General features: G+C 41.8%; 1 protein-coding gene across 2 annotated transcripts; it reads left to right on the top strand.

Annotated features, from left to right (window-relative positions):
* Nucleotides 1–4,637, top strand: LOC8082161. 2 transcript variants are annotated; one of them, XM_021454551.1, is made up of 15 exons: nucleotides 1–300; nucleotides 644–754; nucleotides 913–1,026; nucleotides 1,117–1,218; nucleotides 1,306–1,436; nucleotides 1,527–1,778; nucleotides 1,922–2,073; nucleotides 2,270–2,316; nucleotides 2,648–2,743; nucleotides 2,853–2,954; nucleotides 3,029–3,153; nucleotides 3,245–3,514; nucleotides 3,658–3,794; nucleotides 4,006–4,095; nucleotides 4,184–4,637. In XM_021454551.1, exons 1-15 carry the CDS (start codon nucleotides 9–11, stop codon nucleotides 4,326–4,328), a joined length of 2,166 nt encoding a protein of 721 aa, XP_021310226.1. In that variant the 5' UTR covers nucleotides 1–8; the 3' UTR covers nucleotides 4,329–4,637. The 2 variants fall into 2 exon arrangements, with proteins under 2 accessions (XP_021310226.1, XP_002463051.2); XM_002463006.2 differs by having other exon boundaries at nucleotides 2,823–2,954.

Below are 18,148 nucleotides of genomic sequence, written 5' to 3'. Positions count from 1 at the left end.
AAAAAGAAATGAAAAAGAAAAGAGAAGAAAAATGTATGGGCTTTTATTTAGTGGCCCCTCAAACCCACACACCGCCGGCTCCTTGCAGCGCAGCGCCGACGCTCATCTTCCTCGCAGCGCCGCTCAGGCTAGGTCCCTCCCCCCACTCGCGCTCAGGCTCGGTCCAGGGATCGGATCTTCCGCCCGTCGGCGGCTCCCCCTCGGCGGCGTCCAGCGACGGAGGGGCAGTCCCAGGCTCGGCGGCGGCGTCGGCGGCTCCGCCCTTGCCTGCGTCCTCCGCGCACCGGCCGGCGACCCTGCGTACGCACCTCCCTCTCCTCTCCCGCCTCTGCTGTTCCCGTGGGAGCCCGGCCAGCTGCCCAGGGTGGCCGGGCCTTGGCTCCGCCGGTGAACCTAAGGAACAGGCAGCTGTTACATATTTTGTTAGGTCAAGTGTAACAGATAGCTGCCTCCCTCGACGCTGTAGTCGAGCTAAGAAATTATCTGATTCAGCCAACTTCTTTGTGGACCTTCAACCTTGATATAAGATCTGTATTGTGGTCTTTTTGATTGGTTGGTCTATGGTAGTTCTACAACGTTGCTTACTGTTTCTAACTCAAATTTTGTTGTTTTGTCCCCACCGTACCCAAAAAATCTGCTTCAGTCTTGAAGAAGATGAGGAGAACAAAGAGGGGTGATGGTCTTGCAGGAAGATCGCATAAGAGCACAACACCTCCCAATGGTAAAAGAAAGAACAATAATCTATTGGCCTCAGGTATGGTACCCCGTCCCCTTTCATTAGCATCCCTTTGATTGGCTTGTCTGATAGTTTTATAACATTGCTTTACTGTTGGTGACACCACATTTTGGCCCTTTGTATCCTCCCCCCCCCCCCCCCCCCCCCCTCCCCCAAAAAAAAAAAAACTGCTTCAGCCATAGAAAAGATACAGAAAACTAAGAGGGGTGATAATGATTTCACAAGAAGATTGCATAAGAGTATAAGAGGTCGCAATGGTAATGGAATGGTAACTGAATCAATGGCCTTAGGTATGCGTGTTCTTCCTCTTTCCTTGTGTTTTCTCACAGCCTTATTTGAGCAATCATGGTTTATGTTGTTTGATTTTTTTCTTTAACAAGGTGACTTGCATGGGGACTCTAACCGATATGACTGGACTAGGCTCAGTGATGAACTCAAGTCAAATTTGTCTAGAAGTGTTGCCTCACTTGCTTTGTGCAATGGTGATTATATATGCTGCTATACTATTTTAGTTTTTCTTTAACACCAGTCAAAAATCATTTACATAATTACTTTATGATCATCTGTAGGAGACAAAGTGTTATTTGCATGCTCAGGCATAGCTATAGAATCCCAGGAGAATCTTACAAGGTTCTTGACTTCAGCAACTTTGGCAAGAGCTTTCATCAGTGACGATAAAAGAAAATTCCATAACTTAAAGGTTGGTGCTGGTAATCATCCTGTACCTTTCTTTCTACTTGTTATATTTAAGTGTGATCATTATGTGTTCTTTTATTGCCTTACATTGTAGATTAAAGTGCGCCATGAAGGCAGTGAAGTGTATGAGGGTGTTTTGTCTGAATATGATTTAGATCGCAACTTTGCTATTGTCATCGTCAGCACCTCCCTCGATGTTCATGTTGGACTTTTCAAACATAGGGTGGAAATTCTGCCCCGTGGTATGGTGCTAGCTTTAGGACGTAGCATCTCTGGCAATTTAATACCCACAAATGTGATACTCACTAGTGAAGATAATGAAGCTCCTCTTTGGCAAAGGTCAGAGGTAAACTTAAGTTGTGATACTAACATTTCATTATGTTTCTGTTTTGACATGCACTAAACTGCATGTCAAAGAAAAAAAAACTTTCCCCATGTAATCCTTGCTCTTTTCACCTCATTTGGTGTGCCAACCTTTATTCATGTTAGGTTTGGGAAGGTGGGCCACTTTTTACTTTTGATGGGAACTTTGTTGGCATGAACCTTTTTTTCGGTATTGTAAGTGCCTATTTCATATCATGGGGCTCAATTCTCGATTGGCTGAAGTGTACATCCCTGCAAAAGAAGACAAAGGTAGCCAGGTATGTCTTAATCATGTAGTATTATTACCAATGTTTGCTCTTCATTGATTCCCCTATTCTATCATTCTATCATTTCCCACCCCTTCCCGTGCATGAGCTTGCATTCCAAACAACATATGTATGCCATAATCCAGATCGCTAGCTGTTTAAGCACTGTTCTGATCGATTCTTAGTCATTGTTGATGTTCTTCTGCAGGTTTGGATCCAGACCCACATGTGACAAATTGAATGGCCATTCAGAAGGTGAGTACGCAGAATTTCTTTTTCTGTCCTCAAAACACACACAGATGTTGTGGTACCATGCAAATTGTTGTGACAAATTGTACACAAGTAGTACAAGTTTAGCTTTTACATTTGTACTTAATAACTATCAACTGATTTAGTTTTATAACTTGTACTTCCATAGAGTTAGTGCTATCTGATATTACAGTGTTCTTTGTGTGTTCATGTAGACCAACTTCTAATGGTCCATCGTATTCTAATTAATCAATTATGCGCAGAATTTATGTGAATTTATATTTGTCATATATCATTGCAGCATATTAGTGCTAATCGCTTGACCCTGTTGCACCAGTGCACAAACCAATACACAGAGATGATATGACCAGCGGATATTGTAAGGATTTAGAGTCCCTGGGTTACCCTATGCCACAAATAGACATGGCTGATGGTGAGTTTGCTTCTGAATTTGCTATCTTTTTACGGTTCTGCTTTACAACTAAACTCTATTCGACTTGTAAATCCTTCAGATGGCATGATTTTGGTTAATACTTTTGAAGAGACTTTTGGTGATGCATATCGAGAAGGTGTCTGGGATGAATTCAGTAGAAGTGCTTCTTCTGACATAGATCGCTATGTTGTCGCACTAGCTTCATTTAAAGGTGATTTACAGTAGTGTGCTATCATGTTTTTATTTTTTCGTCACTTGTTACATGATCAAAATAATGGCATGCAGGAGGGAAAAGGCATTTCGCATGCACGGGTTTTTTTATTGAATGGAATGGATCTACTACTGTTCTGACATCAGCGAGCTTGGTTAGAAGTTCTAGTGATGAAAACAAGACTGATGAAAATTTGAGGGTTTGTGTGCTTCTTGATTGTTCTTTGATTGTTGCTCTTTTATATTTAAGGTACTAATTTATTTACTTAAGTCGCACTGGCTCATTTGTAGATTGAAGTGTTGCTTCCCAACAAACGGCGCATAGAGGGCTTGCTAGAGCATTATAGTCTACATTACAATGTTGCCCTAGTAGGTGTCAGGGATTGCCGTGTTGTTCGACCAGCAAGTGTTCAGCCTTACTGGTTTGGGTGTTCTAAAGTGGCATCTGTAGGGCGTTCTTTCATATCAGGCGCATTAATGGCCACAAGTGGGCAGCTTGTTTCCTGGTCAGGCACACTTGACTGCATGTGCATTGTACGGTCGTCGTGTAAAATCACCAAGGTATATATTGCTGCTGTTTTTTCGTGCCTAGCTACTTCAATTTACACAGTACAAGTAAATAAATAGTAGCATCAGAATGAAGTAGCAAATATGTATTTTTGGATTAGAAATGACTACTTGTCCATGTTACCTTGCATTGCTAGGCTGGGATTGGAGGACCCCTTGTTAATATGCTGGATGGCAAAGTTATTGGCATGAACTTCTATGACAAGAGAATAGGAACCCCATTCCTTCTGTGGAAAGATATTGACAACATTCTGGCACATTTCGCGGAAAAAAGGTATTAATTCCTAGCTTAATATTCTTTCTAGGTATTCAAGTGCTTGTCATATCTGTAAAGGTTTTGAGGTTGGTTTTATTCAGGATGTGCACTTGAGCCGAACATTTAAAGAACCCCTAGATTATATTTAAGCACGTTTAATAAAACCATGCATGGATTCTATTAATAAATCCGTTTATTGGCTTATTGCATTGGCGTGTTTGCCTGACAGTAAGGCTGGCGAAGTTGGGCGTGACGATTGTGATCCCTCTAGAGCCTGTTTCTGGAAAATGGATGGAGATGATAGTGATCGTCCATGCAGGTAAGTGTTACTATTAAGCTACTAGTTTCGATGTGCCCTTGGGATATATATAAATAATGACTACATGCATGCATCTAACAACTTACAGGTGGCCTGTGCCTGAGCCACGTTGGCTTCGCCCAGACGATTTGGTTGAGGATGAATCTGAGGATGATGAGTTGGAAATTGAACTCCCAAGCGGCCGCAAGAAGAGATATGGGTACTTGGATGGAAGAAAAGTTATATTATTCTAGAAGCCATCACATCCTCGATACGAGTCAGTCAGCGCTATATAATGTTGACGTCGATGCACGATGCTGGACCCTATTTCTTGCCTAGTACTAGTATTTGTAAAGATTAGGCCCTGTTTGCGGAATCTGTAGTACTTTGACTTTTCAGATAGTGCTTTGAGCCACGACTTTTTAGATAAGCAAATAGACTTACATGTGCTTATGATTTTATCTTCTCTGGATCTGGAATTATGTACCCAGCAAGTACTAGCTACTTTGTGTGCGCACTGCATTTTCGTACCCGACTCGTTGACCTGCGTGTCATGCCTGTCATGTGCTGGCCTGTTGGGTCAATGCTTTTTTTTAAGAACAAGTCGATGCTTGCTTGTTGAAAACCCTTTTTAGAACAAAATGGTGCTCCTTGGGAGCTTGCCAATTACTCCTTCTATTTTAAATTATAAGATTCTAAGAATCACGTAGAGTCAAATGATCTTAAATTTAATCAAATTTATATGATAAGATAATAAAATTTATGATATTAAGTATCATTAGATTTTTTATTAATTATATTTTTTATAGTATATCTATTTGATGTTATAAATTTTTGTAGTTTTTTTTATGTTTGGTTAAATTTAAAATGTTTTGACTTTTCTAAATTTTTGGAATGTCTTGTAATTTAAAATAGAGGGAGTTGGTCGGAATAAGCTGCTTGATTCCTTTTTTTTGTAAAAGGCAGCTTTCCTTTTTTTTTTAAAAAAAAAGCAGCTATTTCTCCCCCGAGAAGCTGGCTGATTTTACCTTTGGAGAGCAGCGTCCAGGTCGTTTCAAGATTTTGCGTGGCCGTCGGATCTTCCAGTGAATGGTCCACCTCGTTTCAAAATCATGTGGTCGTCGGATCTTCTAGTGAACGGTTCAGATTGGCCGAAGCAGATATCCCTAGAACCGACTTCTCGTGAATCTCCTTACCTTTTCTGGTTTCCCGACGCTTCTACTTCCCCTTCTCTCTCCTGACGCGTCCAGGCTCTCTCTCTCTCTCCTCTCTTTCCCGACGTGGCCAGGGCGACGGCCATCACCGACACGAGCGGGGAGCTGCTGCGGCAGCCCTCCTTCTCCCACCGCCCAGCGTGCAGCCCGGGCCCTAGCTTCATCATCGCCTCGCGCTGGTGGCACGACGGCGCCCCCGCTCTGCGGCGCAGCACCGCCCATGCACCCCGACGGCGGTCATCCCAGGCACAGCACGGCATCAGCGGGGCCCTCTAGTGGCCGCCGGTGCGGGTGCCCCTCGATGAGGCTTCCTCCCATCGATCCGCATCTCCTTTTGTACGTGAGGAAACCTTAACTGCGGACACTCTGTTAGTTATCTCCTCGCCAGATGGGCCCAAAGGCCTTTTCTGGGCTTTTTTCTCGTGCTCTGACCGGGGGCGTCTAACCATTGGTGGACTCCGTCACATAACGCTATAAAAAAAAAGGTTGGGGCTAGGACTCGCAATACGAAATTCACCGCGCAGCCAGTCACCCACCGATATCTTCCAGCGATGGGAAGCACCACTGACGCTAGCAACGCCAACCCCGTTCTCCAGCAAGGGCGGAGCCAAGGCCCGGCTACCATGGCGGATGGCCGGGCTCCCCAGCCGCAAATATATTAAACCCAAGCAGTTAACGCGGAGAGTAGAGTAAGATCAGCAAGTTGCATATAGACATAGCATGGAGGACAATTGTTTCGTCCAAAAAAACTGCTGGCTCCGCCACTGTTCTCCACGCCGTACCAAGGACCACGCCGACCCACAATGGCTCCGGCGAATGACAGATATGGGAATACTAGCGCATCGGCAACTAACCCCGGCATCAACCGACGGTCTATTTCTTTTCTTTTCGTTTCCATTTTTCATATTTGTAGATCTTATTAGGGAATCCCATGTACTCTTATTATTGATTAAATGAATGAAATACTACCCGATCTACGAATCCCATGTATTACGAATCCTAATATCCTCATCTCTTTGCCACCTCCGAGGTCAACAATTTTAGCCAGGTACGTCTTCCTGTCCGCTCGGTCAGTGGTCCGCAAGTCCTCCTCGCCTCCCTTCATCTTGTCGTAGCATCGTCCCTCCTGATTTGTTTGTTGTGGAGATACGGAGTGTATTTTATCTATCAAGTTCATAGGTCATCTCATTTTAATTTTAGTTTCAATTCATGACTGCATTTGATATTCCATTTTAATTAGATGTATTCCGGGCTGAAGTTGATTTTGGTTGAAATCTCCACCTTCCCAATTTGGTGGATAGTGATTGGAGTATTATATTAAACTGGTGCCTCAAAAGCAGAAGAAAAAAATATACCTCTCCTACACCTTGCCTGCTTGGGATCACTGCAGTTTGTTCATCCATAATTGTTTCAGAATGTTGTATAACAGCTACTCAGTAAATTTGCATCCCATTCTCTTGACCTACAAACATCGAATCAGCTAGAAAGTCATAGGTTGTGTCAAAACTATTCCATGACTCTGTATTATGATGAACTATTACAACATAGTGACATGTTTCTTAAATAAAAACTCATCGATGGGGAAAACACATGGTCTGCCTTGTTCACATTGCTTCAAAAACTTTACTGCATTCTAATGTTTCACTGAATTCATGTTGGTTATTGACATTTTCCCTTGCTCATGCTCTATACTCATTGTGCCTTATTTCTTTGCAAGTGCTTGAAAGGTCATACATTTGCATAGTACTCACATGTACTGCCAAATATTTAGCTAATAGTTTTGTTCCTGTTCCCAAACACTGGTGCTTTTTTAGCTGGAGGTATTTATTTTGACACACTAATATACACGGCATGAAACTGCTATTTATCGTACTTCCAATTTTATACTAAATCTTAGTTTGTGACATGCCCCCTCCTGACATGGACTGCAGACAGGTTTTTGGTAAGCATGGAACAACTCTTTTTATCTTCCTCTGTATTGTTTTGGGAAGTGTAAAACATGATTTATTGAAATTATTCAATTTCTATCTTTATTTAATATATGCCATATATGCAGGGTGAGGGTACTGGTTACCTCTCCTAGACATTGTCTACTTGGGATCACTGCAGTTGTTTAGCCATACTAGTTTTAGATTGTCTTTTAATTGCTGCTATGTAAATTTGCATTGCATTCTCTTGAGCTACAAACATTGAATCAGCTTTTCACCATCTATGATGCCATTGATAGATAACAGCTAACACTTCTCACCTTACTGTTTTGTTCCATGTTACTTCGTTCATCCATTTGCTTACAACATCCACTCAGTGAGTTAAGCTCTTTATTCTAATTCCCTCCCATAATTTGCTTTCCAGTGACATGCCTAAGTAAACCATTGAGTCTATATTGCACATACAAATAACACAAACGCTAAATGGCAAGAGTACTTTGCAGCCCTCTTCTTAGTATGAATTATAGGACCTGGGCCACATATGTGCCCAATCTATACATGCTAACTATTGGAGCTACAACAACATCCCCCTCCTAATTTCTGGCATTATTAGCTAACTGTTAGATTATTGGTCTGTTTTTGGATTGCTACCCACAAATGCGTTGCTCTGTCATGCACACATGATTATCAGTGGTTTAGCAAATACAATGCCTGAGCTAACCTCTATTTTTCTTTTTCAAGTATGAAATGAAATGGTTGAATCCAATATATTTTTTTGCATGCAGATGGAATTCCAATGTAAACCCTTCAATATTACCATTTAATGTTTTAGGACATGTGAAAGTTGCTTCAATATTAGTTAGTAATCTTATTCAATTGAAAGATTTTTACAACTTCCCTATCTAAGGCAGCTCAAATATTTATGCATATGACATATCTATAACTCTTATAATCCTAAACCCCGCTAACTATTTCTTTAAGCATGCAAGCTATCCACTTAAGCAATGCACTACCATATTGAATTAAAATTCACTAAGTAAAACCTTAGTAATTATTTATCCCAACATGCAATGCACTACTATATATATACAATTAAAATTCAATAACACACATGACAACTGTAGTGTCAATGCCAGCAAGACAAGTAAGTATAGTCCACATTGTCATACCACACAATCCACTAATCCGCAATTTCCGTAGCAACGCGCGGGGTATCCTCCTAGTTTATAATGAATTGTGTAACCATAGATTTATATTTTATAATAAGTTCCTTTGTTAAATCCCAGTAAGGTAGATTTAGATGGTAGTAAAACCTCAAGCTCATCCTTTGTTATATAAACCTCAAGATCATGTTATATGTAAGGTCTAGAGTTTAGTGATCCACACTCGAGAAATAATGGTTTGCGTCTCTAAAAACAAGAACCCTTGGTAAGTCTGCATGAAATGGATTGTCGTAGCAAGTGTTTTTTCTAAGGCTAAGAGGGGAAATCAGGGGAACTTATGATTATTGCCTCTTCAGTCAGTTGACCAGATAGAGCAGTGTTCTTTATTCCTTTGTTCTCTGCTCTATACTTCCAATTATATCTGCCTCACTACAATGGATTCTTGGATATTAACATAGTACTACGTTCCTACCATATAAATTTTTTTTTGTCCAGATTAACATATCTATACATATATAATAGTATGTTCACTTGAATTTAAATTTCGTTGCTTTGTCTACTTGGAAAGTTAGTTGTGTTCCATCGCAGAAATGCCATTCAGTTGTCAGTACTGTCACACTTATGTACATCATTGTAGTAAATTTGAAGGTTACTTTTGATGCAATCACTTCCGCCTCCATCTACTAGATTGGGTGAGCTTTGCTAATTCCTAATCATATGAGTGGATATACATGTGTTATTTTTGCTTTGATAGTTCCGAGGGTGTGCAAACAAAGCCGCATCATGTGCATAAATAGAGTGTCGAAGTTTTTCCTTACTTGGAAGTATTGATTGTAATAACCCAATTCTGCTCCTTGATTGATAATTCTTTGGAGAGGATAAATTGCAAGAATAAATAACATTGGTGACAACAGATATCCTTGTCTCAGTCCTTTTGGCATGTCTAATGTTTTTGGTGTGTTTTCCATTTATTAGGAATCTTGAGGAGGATGACCGTAAGACTGTAGAAATCTGATTACGCCATTTGGTGTTGAATCCCAACGTTGTCAGGACATCTAGCAAATATTGCAACCCAACTAAGTCAAAGGCCTTTGAAATGTCAAGTTTGATGAAAAAGGGCATGTGTTTTTTTCTTATATAACAACTGAATCACTCTCTGAACATAGAGGAAATTGTCAACTATACACCTTCTTTTGATAAATGCATTTTCAGCCTGCAACACCAACTCATTCATGCGCGGGGCTAATCTTATTTCTAAATTTTTTGTGATGATCTTTGAGATATTGTTCATTAGACTGATTGGTCTACAGTTTTCCATATGCATCGGGTCTTTTTTTGCAAAAGCACTATATTCACTTCGTTGAACAAGTTCATTTTTGATGTTTTGTGGTTGTAAAACCCCATGATCACTTCAAAAAGATCATTCTTGATTATATCCCAACATTTCTTATAGAAGATCCCTGTGAAGCCGTCTGGACTTGGTGCTTTCTCCGGCGGTAGGGACTAGACTATCGAGGATAGCTCTTAAATCGTGAACGACATATCCATCTCCTCTAGATTGAAAGGTGTATATCCCAAAGACTCCTAGTTTAGTCTCCTTATTCTTGGAGTGTTTGCTCCTATCACATTCTTCAAAAAAACTACCGCCACTATCATCTTGTCTTGTTGTGTTGTTGCAAGGTCGTCCTCACACTGCAAAGCTCTTACGAACATTTTTTTCTCTTCGCACTTGCATAGATACGGACAAGCGGGTATTTGAGTCACCTTCTCGAATCCACTTTAGTATAGAATGTTGTCATGCTCTTGCCTTCTGCACTGCCACCATCCCTACCGATTTTGCCTTTAGGGGTTTTTTTAAATTCTAGCTCCGCTGGTGTTAGCAATCTTCTTTCCTGGTGAAAGGATCAACAATGCTTAGACGGGATGAATAGACTAAACCTAAAAATTAGGTCAATAGCGGATTAAATCTCTAGGCTCTGATATTCTGGTACTACTCGGAATATCTGACCTTGATCGGATATTCCCGACCTAGACCTAATATCCGAAACTAGAAGCAAAAGAGTGAGCTAACAATTAAATGATCCAAAGATGAGTTTAGCTATTGTTACCACATTGTAGATGAGTATATGAAGCATTTTTCACCGTTGTAAAGCCCTAGAAACTTCATAGCAAGTAGATCAGACAAATTCAAATTGATGAACTAGAGAGCAATAACACAAGAACAAGATGAACACATGATATAATATGAGGTTCAATCTCGCCACACAGGTGCACCTACATTCCCGTTGTTGAGGACACCACAAAGGTCTAGAGGCTCTTCCAACTCTCCTCTTGTCAAGGCAACCACAAAGGTCAACCTGACACAATTTACTAGAAAGAAAGGGGTGATACAAACTTCCCGGTGCACTCCACAACTCAAAAGCTCCCAAGCGACGCCTAATCGTCTAGGATTTGCAACGAATGAAAATCCAAAAGTAACATTGAGCGTCTGCGTCTATACTTGTGTAATTTCAAAAAAAATCAAAGAACCAGCAAGGTCACAAGTGCTCAAAGACCTAGAAAATGGAGTTCACAAGCTTCCCCACACACCCTTCGACGAAATCCTTTCACCAATCAAAGAGTTAATCACTTGAATCACAAGAGAGGGAGAAAGGAGAGGTTGAGAAGATAGCCTTGAATGTTCTTGGCGTGAGTTAGGTGTTTTTTTTTACAATCTAACAAGCTTTATTGATCAAGAGTGGTTACATCGTTTGATAACAACAACACAATAAAAGAAGGGGGATCATCGTCCCAAATACAGCTCATTTTCATAATCATAGCTTACCATGCTAGCTCATGTGCCACCTGGTTAGCTTCCCTATTTAAGTGTTCAATAGAGATCTCCTGGAATCCCCCCAAACAGTGATGCATTCATCATATATTGCAGCAGTCGAGCTCGCTGTGAAGCCCCCATTCTTCATGACTTCTACTACTTCCATGCAATCAGATTGAATGATCAGCCGATTACCTCCAATATGTTGAGCTAGCATCAATCCCTCCTTCAAAGCATATGCTTCTGCCATTTGAGCATCAACTAAACGAGGGATATATGTGTTAGTTGTTGCAATCATTCCCCCAGTGCTATCTCTGATTACCACACCCGTGCTTCCACACCCCTCATTCTCATCATAGGAAGCATCAATGTTAATCATAATATAATGCTCTGGTGGTTTCCTCCATCCTTGCCGAATTCTTAGACCTTTACCTTCTGCCATCTTGAAATTCTTACTCAATGACACAATCATAAGACCTGACCTTGGAGGTCGACTCACATTCTCACCATGGGTAATCTTTCTTCTCTCCCACCACAGATACCAGCCTCCAGTTAAAATTAGTTCGGCAAGACCTATATCCAACCCCTGGACATGCTCTCCTCTTTGAATTACTTCCTGAAGAACCACCGACCCTGAATGATCAGTATCCAGCATTGCACTAATCCTGTTCCACATCCCAATTGACTTCCATACTGCCTTTGCATGATCACATGAAAAAATAATGTGCTTGACATCTTCAGCTCCTCCATTACATACTGGACATCCACCATTAGGAATAATATGTCTATTAGCCAAAATTGCATTGCACGGTACAAGGCCTTTCAACGCCCTCTAGCCAAAGATCTTAATTTTTGCCGGTATCTTGAGCTTCCATAGTTTTTTCCAAACTTGCACATTACTCACACCATTGCTCGGTGCCTTATTCAGTCTATGGCCGAATCTTTGTTTCCATTGTCCATGGTAGGCCGATCTTACTAAGAAAAGACCATTTCTGTTATAATGCCAGGCCACAAAATCTTCTCTTCCTAGTGTAATTGGTATTTGCAAAATGCGTCTCACATAGATTCCCCAGAAGATCGAGCGTATTAGCGGCTCATCCCACGTGAAATCTACCGGATTAATTAATTCATTCACTCTTGTAACCAAATTGTTACCTCTTCTAGTCTGAATCTTCAAATTGTGGCTTCTTGGTATCCAATTATCCTCCCAAATATTTATTTCAGTACCATCTCCCACACGCCAGATATAGCCCAGTTTGAAGCACTCCAATCCTGTTAGTATGCTTTGCCAAGTATAAGAGCTCCCAGGCTTCATTCTTGCATTCAAGAGTTTGCTATCAGGATAATAGCGAGTTCCAAGTACTCGTGCACATAAAGAATCTAGATCACTCAACAATCTCCAAACTTGTTTGGCTAACATTGCCTCATTGAAAGATTGTAAATCTCTGAACCCCATACCTCCTTCTCCTTTTGGCAAGCATAGTTTCGACCATTCCTGCCAATGAATCTTTTTATGATTATTGTCATCACCCCACCAATAGTGCGAGATGGCATTTGTAATTCCTTTGCAAATGTTTTTTGGAATTTTAAACACCATCATAGCATACACCGGTATAGCTTGAGCAATAGATTTGATAAGGATCTCTTTTCCTCCTAGACTTAAAAGCTTCTCTTTCCATCCATTTATTCTGCCACTCACCCTATCAATCAGGTGGCGAAAACAATCACTTCGGTCTGTCCTAACCAATGCTGGTAGACCCAAATATTTATCCCCAAGAGCCTCAGTCATTATACTTAGAGCATCACATACTTCTACCTTCACATTCACCTTAGTGTTGCTCGAAAAGAATATACTTGATTTTGCTTCACTTACTTTCTGTCCAGAGTTGGTGCAATATTTGTTCAGAATGTCATTCAAGCAGTTTGCATTCTTCTTATCTGCTTTCATCAATATGAGAGAATCATCAGCAAAAAGCAAGTGAGAAATAATTGGGGCGTTCCTACTCACCCGGACACCCTCAATCTCTCCTCTCTCTCCTCGGCTCCTCTAATCATGCATAAGAGCCCTTGAGCAACCATCAAAAATAGGTACGGTGACAAAGGATCACCCTGCCCCAACCCTCGTGTGGGTACCACGGTGTCCGTTTCCATCGAATTAAAACGGATTTTATATTTGACAGAAGTAACACAGGCCATAATTAATTTCACCCATCTAGCTTAAAGCCAAGCTTGATCATAATTTTTTCCAGAAAGCACCACTCAACTCTATCATACGCTTTATGCATATCAAGCTTTACTGCACATAGCCCATTTTTCCATTTCTTCTTTTTCATAGTATGAATGCATTCATAAGCCACCAAAATATTATTAGTAATCAAATGCCTCGGAACAAAAGCACTTTGATGGTGACTAATAATTTTTGGGAGAATACCTTTTAGCCTACTAGATAGCATCTTCGATATTACCTTGTAGACAACATTGCACAATGATATTGGCCAAAATTGGGCCACTTTATCTGGATTATCCACTTTCGGAATCATCACTATACTTGTATCATTCCTTCCCTCTGGGATAACTGCATTGTTGACCGCAGTCAAGACTTCATCAATTAGATCATCTCCCAACATATTCCAGAATCGCTTGAAGAATATAGCATGTAACCCATCAGGACCCGGGGCTTTGAGATCCCCAATACTAAACAGAGCTTTCTTCACCTCTTCCCTAGAGAAAGGTGACAAGAGAAACTGGTTCATCTCTGTACAAACCCTGCGACTTACATCCCCCAGTACATCCTGGTCTACCTCCTACACTTCTGATGAGAAAAGATTAGATAAATAATCTCTCACCATTGAGCTCATCTCCTCAATGTCTTCATGTCTGACACCCTGGTCATCCACTAACCCCTTCACCATATTTCTTCTTTTCCTTGCCGAAGCATAGTGATGGAAGAAATTTGTATTACGGTCCCCATGCTTGAGCCAGTTAGCTCTAGCTCTTTGTACCCAAATAATTTCCTCCTGCTCCAGCAACAGCTCCAGTCTTAAGAGAATTTCTTTTTGAGCCGCCAGAGAAGCATCAGTCATTAGACCACGCCTCAAAGTTTCCAATTCTTGTTTTAACTTCTTCATACACTAAGCAGGTTTTTTCAACACATTTTTGTCCCACTCATGCATATCAGCATGTAAAACCTTCACCTTCGACATCAGCTTGGGACCATGCCCCATCGCCACTGCACAAGCCCATGCTGCCTGCACAATTTCCTCCACTGTTTCTTCCTTCAACCACCTTGCTTCAAACCTCCTTGGACCACTCCTTGGTAGAGCATAACTCGAACATCCCTCCGTATTAACAATGAGAGGACGATGATCAGACTTCACCATCTCACCATTAACAAGTTGGGCATTAGGAAATAAAGTGTTCCAGCCTGCATTCGCAATTCCTCGATCTAGTATTTCTCTGATCCTTCCTCTTTGCCAAGTGAACCCATCTCCTAAAAACCCAATATCATCCAATTCACAATCCATCAAAGCATCTCGGAAAGCTTGTAGGTGGACTTGAGCTCTAGTTCTCCCTCCTTCCTTCTCGTGGTGATATAAAATCTCATTAAAATCACCAATAGCCAACCAGGGCATTGACACCCCCCCTCCATATAGAGATCTCAATGCCTCCCATGTTAGATGCTTTTGATCCCACTTCGGCTCACCGTATATGCCTGTAAATCTCCAAACCTCATCTCCTCTAATCTCCACATCAATAAAATATTTCAACACACCCAGGCATTGAATATTTAGCTCCTTTCTCCACAACATCAGCAAGCCCCCACTCCTTCCATCACTCTCATCTATAATGAAGTGATCACACCCCAACCTTCATCTCGGTTTTTCTGCCTTTATTTTACCCAAATGCGTTTCAAACAGAAAAAACACATCGGGTTTCTCACGCTTCTGAATTTCCAGGAGCGCGCGCACTGCCCGAGCACTAGCTAGGCCCTGGCAGTTCCATGCTAATATTTTCATTGTGCCCGATCACTCTCCTCTAGGGAGAGCGCCGATCTAATGCTTGAGTTGTTCATCCTATCCTCCTCTTCACCTCCATTCCTCCTAGGATGCTTTTTCTCTTGTTCCTTCAGAGGACTAATTGATGCATCAATATGAGTTGATTGTTCTGTGCGGATGACCTCCATAGCCACACCTCCAGAACCACCCTCATTTGTTTCCCCCTTCTTCAAGGCTAGCGTCTTATCTAGGTCTTCATCCCCCATGGATGTTTCCATGTCTTCAATATCATCTTGGACGTTGTCTCCTCTTCCACCTCCTCTTCCTCTCCCTCTTCCACGGCCTCCTCCTCTACCTCCACGTGCATCTTCCCTTCCTGGCATCAAGGACAAAAAGGGGACCCGCAACCAATCTCCCCATTGACAACTCTCCTTACTATGCACTCCATCTCCACATTCCGTGACCTCATGCCCAATACATCCACAGAAGAAGCAAAAAGTCGGTAGCTTTTCATACTGAACCAAGTATTTCATCCTCTCCTTGAGTGTAATTGGCACTACCCTTACCAGCGATTTATGGATCTCAATCCAAACCCTAGTACGCAGATATGGAGTAGGGTTTAGTTTTCCTTCATTCACCACCACCGTGATTGGATCCCCCACCTTCCGAGCAACCTTCTCTGCTAACTCCCTCTTCTTCATCAAGCCCTCCGGCACCCCTTGAATTCTTGCCCATACTAGGATTTTATCCAGCTTATATGCATGGACATTAGAAAAACCATCATATTCATCCATCACAATTGCCGCCCCTCTAAATAGCCATGGGCTTCCATCCATCACCCGATTCCAATCACTTAGACAATGGAGTTGAGCCAGGAACAGATTTGGAGCCAGCACCTTGAAAGTAACCTCTTTCGCAGCAGACCATGCATTACGTAAAGCACTGAACAAAGCTGCATGGCTAAAGGGTTTCAAAGTATGAACCCTAAAGAGGACCAGCCATCTCACCTCCTTCACTAACTCTTCAAATTCACTCGAGAAATCAAGATCATCCTCCTCTTCTCCCTGCAGATTCAATTTCTCCAATCGCTCCTCCAAGTTAGGGCTTACGCCCCCTTCCTCTGAAGCCATCCCCTTCCCCTTCTCCTTCGGTTGATCAGCCATGCACAGATGCCAACGGACGCCCAGCTCCTTGCGGAGGGACAATGCAGCGTCAACAGATGATCGTGGGTGGAGAGATCACGTCGATCTCTGCACTTTTTTAGTTGGACTCCAGCGTAGCCGCTAGAGGACGTAGAAACCCTAGGTTAGGGGCTAAACGGATTCAGAAAACTGGCGTGAGTTAGGTGTTGGTGCCATGTAGAAAGGGTGAGGAGAGAAGGGAAGATATATAAATACCCCCACTCAAATTTAATAAAGTGCATTCTGGTTAAGTTTCGGAATTTCCGAAGATGTCAAAATTTTCAAAGCATTTTGGGAATTTTGACCCCTGGATTTTCTCATAAATAAATATGCACAGTGTTAATGGAGAGTAGTTAACAGAAGTATGGATATTTTGACCAAGTTCAGAATTTCCGAACCAGAAACCAGCCTGGGTTGGAATTTTTCTTAGAAATTCTGACCGGCTTGGATATTCCGAATATCTCAGAATTTTTGAGCCTGAAAGAAAACTACAGTTTATAAAGCTCTAACTTAGAGCCTAACAAATCTAAGATTTTGGTTAGTGATCTATGAGCACTTTGACACCTGCAACTCATCGGATATCAACCCCTCTTAATAGTACGATAGGTCTAATAATCAAATTAAAAACAAATGAATTTTAGAAATAAGGCCATGCTTCCAAATTGAGCCTTTTGTGAGCATCTCCAAGAGTGTTGCATTTGGACTTTGCATTCTTTTGCCAAAAATCACAAAAAGAGATATCCAATAGTTTTGTATTTGGAGTTTGCATTTTGGGCAACTTGGCAAATGAGAGAGCAAACTTGTCATATATGCCAAGTCGCGCACGGCTTGGCAAAAGGCCGATCTCGCCTGATGGTGGTCAGCAAGTCGCGCGGGAAGACGATCGCGAGCGCGCGCGAAGGAAAAAAAAATCGCGGCCGGGTTCACTTTAGCTAATTGCCAACTCAGTTATGCAAACCCTTGGCTTATTTTTAGACTTTACATTTTGTTTTGGGAGTTTGCAAACAACAACAAATGCCAACTCAATTACGCAAAACCCTTGGAGATGCTGTTATACAGGGGTGTCTCCATTAATCATTGACATTTTCAACGGTTTTGCAAATGAACTTTGCATTCTTGTTTTTGCAAAAAAAATCTTAAAAACTTCTATTCAACGGTTTGGCAAATGAGCTTTGCATTTTGGTTAACTTGGCAAATTTCTGGCCAGGTTTGACATATATGTTAACCGTGTATTACGCTTGGCATCGTATAGACCCGCATGTTTTCCTTTCCCGCGCGTGATTCCCCTGCCACCGCCGTTTTCTTTCCGCGGAAAGTTGGATGCCATGATCTTTCGGTTCTGCACATCATTGGACATCTACGCCGGCTTGGGAGAGGTACGTACACTATGGCCATGGATTCATCCTTCCAGTATGTGCACCGGGAACCAAGAACTGGAAGGCGGCGGCGCCAGTAATAGCGCGCGGCCGAGTTGATGGCGCGAAGAAAATTTTTGCCTGAAATAATAACCGCTCGGTCCACACCTTGGGTTTTGCCAACTCAATTTTACCAAACTATTAGAGATAACCTTTTTCTGCTCACATATTGATTTGGGATTTGGCAAACTCTATGTTTTGCGAAACTCTAACACAAGGAGAGGAGTGAAAGAGATGACCACCGGGGCCCACTGCAACCCCTCCAGTGCGTGGAAAATTTGATTCGATCAAAACTCAAGTAAATTTGAATTGGCATTTTGAAGTCACTCCAGTGCGTGCGTGGCATGGAATCCGGTGACTTATCCG

This window comes from Sorghum bicolor, chromosome 2, assembly GCF_000003195.3.
Source record: "Sorghum bicolor cultivar BTx623 chromosome 2, Sorghum_bicolor_NCBIv3, whole genome shotgun sequence".
Taxonomy (NCBI): Eukaryota; Viridiplantae; Streptophyta; class Magnoliopsida; order Poales; family Poaceae; genus Sorghum; species Sorghum bicolor.
This window is presented reverse-complemented; position numbering and strand designations above follow the sequence as displayed.

What these genes read in the sequence shown, in the direction of transcription:
- LOC8082161 (XM_002463006.2), top strand. Translation starts at nt 9, where the DNA reads ATGAAAAAGAAAAGAGAAGAAAAATGTATGGGCTTTTATTTAGTGGCC. An exon ending in GAAAATTCCATAACTTAAAG is followed by an intron (nt 1,437 to 1,526) that starts GTTGGTGCTGGT and finishes CTTACATTGTAG; the next exon opens with ATTAAAGTGCGCCATGAAGG. An exon ending in AGACTGATGAAAATTTGAGG is followed by an intron (nt 3,154 to 3,244) that starts GTTTGTGTGCTT and finishes GCTCATTTGTAG; the next exon opens with ATTGAAGTGTTGCTTCCCAA.